This window comes from Nicotiana sylvestris, chromosome 12, assembly GCF_000393655.2.
Source record: "Nicotiana sylvestris chromosome 12, ASM39365v2, whole genome shotgun sequence".
NCBI lineage: Eukaryota > Viridiplantae > Streptophyta > Magnoliopsida > Solanales > Solanaceae > Nicotiana > Nicotiana sylvestris.
In genome coordinates, this window is record NC_091068.1 from 46,749,923 (window position 1) to 46,758,777 (window position 8,855).

Below are 8,855 nucleotides of genomic sequence, written 5' to 3' on the forward strand. Positions count from 1 at the left end.
CTGAGGATTTACGGTCGAGCCTGTCTGGTGCTTGCTTTCTTTACAGAAGGTTTCTCCGAAACAAACGGAATTTTCTGCCCCTGTTTCAAATCAAAGAAAAATCTTGTCAATTTAAAATATGGTGGTTAGTTTGTGGAATTCTTGATGAAGGTGGCCTCTCTACTGTCATGCTTTGCTTTGAATGGTCACCTTGAACTGGCCAAGAACTGTTTGACTTTCTGACTGACTCTCACCTGCACGACCTTGGATAACCAGAGTTTTCTACACCCAAACCATTGTTTTACATTTATGACCTTTTTACTTGAACCTCTATATTTTCCACAAGATTTCTAAACCATTCGCCCAAGGGAACTTTTCACTTACACCTTATTTCCCACTTTACATCATGCTATCTTCGGTATGCTTTGGCCGCACTTTGCTTTGTGCAATTTTGGAAGTTGGTAGTAAGCTTTGAAATCCCTTCTCACTTGCTCAAACAAAACTGAAATTGGAAAAATCTTAGAGAAATAAACAGAAAAGAAATGAAATGCAATGACTTCGACAGTTAGGAATAAAGAAGAAAATTCAAAACTGGATGACTGTTTGAAGGGGGAAAAGAAAACAGACTTGTCTGAGCAGAACAGATGGCACCAATGATCATGACATGCATTTCGAATTAATCAGCCCAGCCTATTCAACAAATCACCTTTCAGTTGTCATACTTTATGCCGCGAGATCTCCATAACCCAACTTTTTTCCCAAATCACTGACCTTGTTCGGCTTGCGGTGCCCTGAAGGGTTTTCACCAACAAACCTCTCTCATTTGTTCATCTCTCAACTCACCGTCGCTTTACAGTGCCTGTCAAGGTTTTCACCAATAAGACTCTCTCATTTTTTAAATTTCTCTCAGCTTTCCATCACCTTACGGTGCCCATGATGGTTTTCGTCAATAAGACTCTCTCATTTTTCATTTTCTTGCTCCGGACGTAGTGTCGCCCCTGATATGAATCACTTCTATTTGTTCGACTTGGTTTTATCTCTCGAAGACTGGTCAGAAGGTTTTTCATTGCACCGTAATGTAGGATTTTGGATAAGGTTAGATAGAAAGGATATCAAGAGGCTCAATTAACTTGAATGGGTTTAAAATTACAACTCTTGGAATCAGATTTCATACAATAACCACAACTTTCTGCCCCAGTTTCTTTGCTTGGGGACTTTGAATTTTTATTTGATGGGACCAAACCGTGAGGCTGCCTACGTATCCTTTAAAGGAATCAGGTCAAACGTAGTTTATGACATAAGAATTACTTTGTTGTTGTGATTTTTCTCTTTTCTTTTCTTTTTCTCTTTTTCCTTTTCTTTTCTTTTCTTTTCTTCTTCTTCTTTTTTCCCTTTTATTTATTTTTTTTCTTCTCTTTTTCACTCTTTTCCATTCTTCTGTTTCTCTTTGCTCTTTTCTTTTCTCTTTTTCTTCTTTACTCACCTTTTGCGCTCGTGTTTCTGAACTTTGCTACTGATTCCAAAAGAGGGGTATGGAGGAAATAAATAAATCTCAAAGGGGTAACAAAGGATAAAGTGTTTAGATATCAGAACAAAATGCCTTCGTCATTCCAATCTTCAAAACATCCCAAGTACAAACAAACACAATTTAATCCAAACAAATCATACATAATATCTTTTGACTGCATCAAAATTGATAGCCATGTCTACACATTTGCCTTCTATGTCTGTTAAATACAAAGCACCATTGGACAACACTCTCGTTACGACTACTGTCCCTTGCCAATTTGGGGCGAACTTGCCTTTTGCTTCAACCTGATGTGGAAGGATGCTTTTCAATACTTTCTGGCCCACTTCAAATTTCCGGAGACGCACCTTCTTGTTGTATGCTCTCGCCATTCTCTTTTGATACAACTGGCCATGATACACTATTGTCAATCTTTTCTCATCAATCAAACTTAATTGCTCCAGACGGGTTTTGACCCACTCATCATCATCAATTTCGGCTTCAGCAACAATACAAAGGGATGGAATTTCAACTTCTGTGGGTATCACTGCTTTGGTGCCATATACCAATAAATAAGGAGTTGCACCTACTGAAGTACGAACATTAGTGTGATAACCCAACAACGCAAAGGGCAACTTCTCATGCCATTGCATGGAACCTTGCACCATTTTCCGAAGTATCTTCTTTATGTTCTTGTTGGCTGTCTCGACTGCTCCATTCGCCTTAGGGCGGTATGGGGTGGAATTGTGATGTGTAATCTTAAACTGTTGACACACATCCTTCATTAGATTATGGCATCATTATCTATGATGATCACCTTTGGGATTTCGAACCGACAAATGATATTTGAATGAACAAAATCGACGACTTCCTTCTTGGTCACAGATTTGAAAGTTTTAGCTTCAACCCACTTAGTGAAATATTCAATGGCCACCAGAATGAACCTGTGTCCATTGGATATTGCTGGATCGATTGGTTCGATGACATCCATACCCCAAGCAACAAAGGGCCACAGTGCGGACATCGTGTGCAATTCAGATGGTGGAGAATGAATCAAATCTCCGTGTACCTGGCATTTGCGCACAAAACAGATACAATCTCGCTCCATGGTAAGCCAGTAATAACCCGCTCGAAGAATCTTCTTTGTCAGAACATACCCACTCATATGCGGCCCGCAAATCCCAGAGTGTACTTCGGTCATGATTGTCGTGGCTTGTCTAGCATCTATGCATCTTAACAATCCAAACTCTTGAGTTCTTTTGTAAAAAACTCCCCCACTGAAGAAAAATCCACTTGCCAATCAACGAATTATTCTCTTTTGATCCCCTGTGACCTGTACCGGATATACCCCCATTCTGATGTACTTCCTGATATCATGGAACCAAGGTTCACCTTCAAGTTCTTCTTCCACCATGTTATAGTAAGCATGCTGATCGCGGACCTGAATATGCGAAGGGTCAACATAAGCCTTATCTGGGTGATGTAACATCGACGCCAAGGTAGTCAAAGCATCGACAACCTCATTATGGATCCTTGGAATGTGCCTGAATTCTATTGATCAAAATCGTAGACAAAGATCATGCAGACATTGTCGATACGTTATAAGCTTTAAATCCCGCGTCTCCTATTCTCCTTGAATCTGATGCACCAGAAGGTCAGAGTCTCCCAAGACCAAGACTTCTTGGATTCCCATATCTACAGCTAGACTCAAACCCAGAATGCATGCTTTGTATTCAGCCATGTTGTTGCTACAATAGAAATGAAGATGAGCTGTGACAGGGTAGTGATGCCCTGTTTCAGAAATAAACATTACCCCTATCCCGACACCTTTCATGTTAGCAGCCCCATCAAAGAAGAGTTTACAACCAGGCTTTTCCTCCTTTTTGACCTCGTCGATATGCATTACCTCTTCATCAGGGAAGTAAGTCCTCAAAGGTTCATATTCTTCATCTACTAGGTTTTCGGCCAATTGATCAGTCAAAGCTTGGGCTTTCATCGCTGTCCAAGTAACATATACGATGTCAAACTTTGTGAGTAAGATCTGCCACTTTGTGAGCCTTCATGTGGGTATGGGCTTCTGAAAAATATACTTCAAAGGATCAAGACGAGAGATGAGGTAAGTAGTGTAGGACGACAGGTAATGCTTCAACTTCTGTGCCACCCAAGTCAGGGCACAACACGTCCACTCAAGGGGAGTGTACTTAACCTCATAAGATGTGAACTTCTTGCTGAGATAATAAATGGCCTGCTCTATCCTGCCAGTGATGTCATGTTGATCCAATACACATCCAAATGAATTATCCAAGACTGTCAAATAAAGAATCAAAGGTCTTCATGGTTCTGATGGGACCAACACAGGTAGGTTTGACAAGTACCCCTTTATCTTATCAAATGCTTCCTGACACTCATCAGTCCACTTGACCGCAGCATCCTTCTTCAGCAGCTTAAAGATAGGCTCACAAGCTGTCGTGAGCTGAGCAATAAACCTGCTTATGTATTTCAGCCTCCCTAACAGACTCATCACTTCGGTCTTTCTCCTTGGGGGGGCAATTCCTGAATAGCTTTAATCTTTGACGGATCCAATTCAATGCCCCGCCGGCAGACTATGAATCACAACAGTTTTCCGGATGGGACACCAAATGCACACTTTGCAGTGTTGAGTTTGAGAATGTACCCGCGGAGCCTTTAGAAGAAATCACTCAAATCTCTGACGTTGTCAGACTGCTTCCTGGACTTATAAGTTGTCCCGGCGTTTTTCAAACCAAAAGGCATGACCCGGTAGTAGTATGTTATCCATGGCGTGATGAATGCCGTCTTTTCCGCATCTTTCTCATCCATTAGAATCTAATGATAGCCCGCATAGCAATCTACAAAAGACCCAATCTCATGCTTGGCACTATTATCGATCAAAATGTGGATATTCGGCAATGGGAAGTTGTCCTTTGGACTTGCCTTGTTGAGATCATGGTAATCAACACACACTCTGGTCTTACAATCCTTCTTTGGCATGGGCACAACATTGGCTAGCCACGTGGGATACCGCATGACCTGAATGACCTTTGCATCAAGCTGCTTTGTGACCTCTTATTTAATCTTCACACTCATGTCAGTTTTGAACTTTCTCAACTTCTTCTTAATGGGAGGAAATGCTGGATCAATTGGTAATTTGTGGACCACCAAATCGGTACTCAAGCCTGGCATGTCATCATACGACCACGCAAAAATATCCTTATAATAAAACAATGCTTTAATTATTTCTTCCTTGATTTGCGACTCAAGATGGATACTTATCTTAGTTTCTCTGACATTATCTGGATCCCCTATATTGATTGCTTCTGTTTCGTTCAGATTAGGCTTGGGTTTTTCTTCAAAATAACTTAGTTCTTTACTAATCTCTTCAAAGGCCCCATCCTCATCATATTCAGATTCATCATAACATTCTATTTCTTGGATTATTATTTCAGAATTAGATTGACTTGTACAACTGGGCCGAAGTTTCCTCATACATGTCATGTTACTGAAACCAGCATAAAAAGAACTATACAGAGAAGAAAATAAAAACAAAATAAAACTATCAGAAATGATGGAAAAGGGAAATTGCATTTCATTGAAAATAAAGGATAACAGGGTTTGTAAATCAACAAGCGAAAAATAAAGGTCTGGGTCACAACCCTGGAATGACCCAGCTAGAAAGGAAAACAAAAGAAACTACCAAGACTCCTTCCGGGTAGGGAGAGGAGTAGCCTTCAATTGTTAAGCTTTGTATTCGGCCCAACAAACTGCACGTCCGCGTTGCTAGAACCTTCTCCAACCTCTACCATGTTCATATCATCAAACAACCTCTGGAACCTTTCAATTAACTCCTCATCAATATCAACCACAGAACTTGGAACTGTCGTCACTGGGCGTTTCTTGGCACTGGGCTTGACAAAAGACCTGGAGAAACGTGTAATAGGCTTTGGAAATGCCCACGCCTTCTGTTTCAACCTTTTAGCCCTTTTCACATCTGCCGCTGTAGGTTTGAATCCAAGACCGAATATACCCAAATTTTCAGCGAGGGACAATGGTTGTATGATACCTTGTAGAGATGCACCCAGACCTTTACCGAGCACAAAGCCATTTTTTAGCATTTTAGAGGCCACCATGACTGATGCGGAGGTTATTTTTGGAGTTGGAACACATTCCCCTTCTGGAACCTTCTCGACCGATATTGTTTCAAAAACTTGATAGACCCAAGGCCCGTTGTCATCTTCAGCCTCAATAAACGGGACGGAGGCATCATTGTGGGCACACAAATTATCCTCGTCATGCACGGAGATCTCCTGTCTATGCCATTCGAACTTGACCATCTGGTGCAGAGTGGACGGGACTACTTTGGTGGAATGAATCCAAGGTCGACCCAACAGCAAATTGTAAGAGACGGCTACGTCCAACACCTGGAACTCCATGGTGAATTCCACTGGCCCTATTGTTAATTCAAGCACTATATCACTGAACGCAGATGTTGTTCTTGTGAATCCTCTCATCATCCACTTTCAACTTGTTCAAAGTAGAGAGAGGGCAGATGTTTACACTGGAACCATTGTCAACTAATACCCTGGTAACCATAGAATCTTCACATTTTACCATAAGATATAGAGCTTTTTTGTGTTCAGTACCTTCCACAGGCAACTCATCATCAGAGAAGGTGACCCTGTTCAGCTCAAATATTTTGTTGGCAATCTTTTCCAGATGGTTTACTGAAATTTTGTCGGGAACATGAGCCTCATTCAGATTTTTTATCAAGGCCCGATGATGCTCGTCTGAGTGGATTAACAATGACAACAATGAAATCTGAGCAGGCGTCTTTCTCAACTGCTCCACAATGGAATAATCTTGTACTTTCATTTTTCTTAGAAACTCTTGCGCCTCTTCTTCAGTCATTGCTTTCTTCACTAGAACTAGGTTATCCCTGCATGTTTTAGCTTTCCTTAACTCTTCTGGGGTAAAGCATCTCCCCGAACGAGTTAATCCCTGGGCCTCATTGACTTCTTCTTTCACTTCCTTTCCCTTATAGGTCATTATCACCTGTTCATAGTTCCATGGGATGGCCTTGGTGCTAATTACCGGCAACTGGGTTACAAGCTTGATGATGACAGGGATCGTACATACACCGTCTACAATTATGATAGGCTTGTTTGCCACTCCTGGCACAACCACTTTTGACTTTACTTGCTTCACCGTAACATCACTAGGGGATCCTTCCTTGACTTACACAGATGATTCAAAGTTTACCCTACTCAACTTGTTCACTGATCCTTCAACTATTGATTTTTTAACTGGCTTGACCTCACTGGACTGAATCATCATGACGGTCTATGAAGGCTTCTTGGGCTCCCCTCCCTTATGTACTATCTCGATCATATTTGTTTCCTAATGTGTTGGCAATGGGTTCGGTTGATGTTGGGTTCCTCTAGAGTCTGGACTTCAATCCGTTTTGTGTTAATGAGCTCCTAGATGGCATTTTTTAGGTGCCACCACTTCTCTGTATCCAACTGCCTCAATCTATGGAATAAATTGGTATAAGATTCTCCCAATCGGGTGAAGGTTTTTTTTCGCTGCAACCTCTCATTTTTGAATGCTGGATTGGGTCGGAAACTAGGGACAGCAGGGTTTCGGTAGGCTCGTGGGGGTGGAGCTGGGTAGGTGTTTTGTGGGGCTGGGGCACGCCATTTTGCGTAAGCAGGAGGTTGAGTATATGTTTGGGTGTGGCGGACAGAAATATGAGGATCTGGTGATGGGAAGTAGTGTTGGAGTGAATTATATGGGGTTTGGGTGTAGGTTTGGTGGTGGGGTCGAGGCTGAGTGTAATGGTATGATGGGCCCCTAGGTCCAAACCATGATCCTGAATCAATTGTTGCCACATCATCTTTCTTCTTCTTTCCGATCACTCCCTCAGAACCGTTCTGAATGGCTTGGGTAGTTACCTTAATAGCCGAGTAACTCATGATTTTTTTTATTTAAGCTCTTCTTCCACCGTGCCACCCATCTTCACTACCTCGTTGAAGGACTTGCCTATGGCCGATACCAGATGGCCAAAGTAAGTAGGCTCTAGAGCCTGTAGAAAATAATCCACCATTTCGCTCTCCTTCATCGGAGGGTCAACTCTTGTCGCTTGTTCTCTCCAACAAAAGTCGTATTCCCTGAAACTTTCACTAGGCTTTTTCTCAATCTTAGTCAGAGACAAACGATCTAGAACAATCTCGAGGTTGTATTGGTAATGACATGCGAATGCTTGGTCCAAATCATCCTATGTATACCATCTGTTGTGATCCTGACGAGTGTACCACTCCAATGCCGAACCACTCAGACTCTGGCTATAGTATGCCATCAATAACTCATCTTTCCTACTAGCTCCGCTCATTTTATTGCAGAATCGCCTCAAGTGGGCCACCGGGTCTCCATGCCCATCATACAAATCAAACTTCGGCATCTTAAATCCCACAGGCAACTAAACATCGACAAATAAACACAAATCCTTGTAGGCTACGGTCACCTGGCCTCCCAATCCTTGCATGTTTCTGAATGACTACTCTAGACTTCTAACCTTCCTGAACATCTCCTCATGCTCTGGGTTCTTTGGTGGTTTCTCAATCTCGACAGGGAGGTCGAAACGAGGAGTATAAGAGCAAGGCTCTGGGGCCTTGAAAGTAGGCTCAGGGGGGTAGTATTGGTTATCTTGGGTCGAGAATAAGGGCTCACTGGAGGATCGATGGAGTGCAGCAGGTGGGGGTGCCACGAAAATAGGGGTGGCTGGTGGAGAAGGGTATGGGACTGGTTTAGGTAGTGGTGATTGTGGGGTTTGGGAAGTGGTGCCTTGATAGTGGTGGTAAATGAGAAAGCCCGGAGATGAATCAATAGTGGGAGGTTCATGGGATTGAGCCAGGGGCAAGACGAAAGTAGGGTTGGCGGGGTAGGATGGTGGTGGATGCCCTTTTACCCATTCCTGGTACATCTCTGCCATCTGGTATTTTAACTTATACAACTACTCTTTCATGCTAACATCAGACTCCTCCCTCTCTCTTGATGGATCAATAACACTTGCATCCAGTTCTTGGTTAGCCATGATCAACCTGTCTTTGAACCTGGTGTTGTACGGATGAGTTGTCAGAATGCCAAACAAACTAACCACCTGCCTGAACTGGATGACAACAACAAACTCGTTAGCGATTACGGCTAAACAGATAGGCAACCACACGTTGGTGATGCAATGCACCTAAGAAGTTAACCATTTCTATTATGCATTTGATCGGTTGCTTGCGTCATCTCGGCTTTCCCTAATCTTCATTTTGCAACTTCTTTCTCTCTTTTTTTATTCCTTCTTTTCTTT

The 8,855-nt window shown here is 42.4% G+C and overlaps 1 protein-coding gene across 1 annotated transcript; it reads right to left on the reverse strand.

The window, feature by feature from the left end:
- Window positions 1–3,545: 3,545 nt before the first annotated feature.
- On the reverse strand, window positions 3,546–4,007 carry LOC138882989 (uncharacterized). The gene is made up of 2 exons (XM_070163641.1): window positions 3,862–4,007; window positions 3,546–3,741 (listed from the first exon to the last, which is right to left on the reverse strand). Exons 1-2 carry the CDS (start codon window positions 4,005–4,007, stop codon window positions 3,546–3,548), a joined length of 342 nt encoding a protein of 113 aa, XP_070019742.1.
- Window positions 4,008–8,855: the final 4,848 nt, after the last annotated feature.

Excerpts from the sequence above, each read along its gene's own strand:
- LOC138882989 (XM_070163641.1), bottom strand. The coding sequence starts at position 4,007 with ATGAGTCTGTTAGGGAGGCTGAAATACATAAGCAGGTTTATTGCTCAG. Across the intron at positions 3,742-3,861 it reads GCATTTGATAAGATAAAGGG|GATAGAGCAGGCCATTTATT; the intron begins GTACTTGTCAAA and ends CATCACTGGCAG.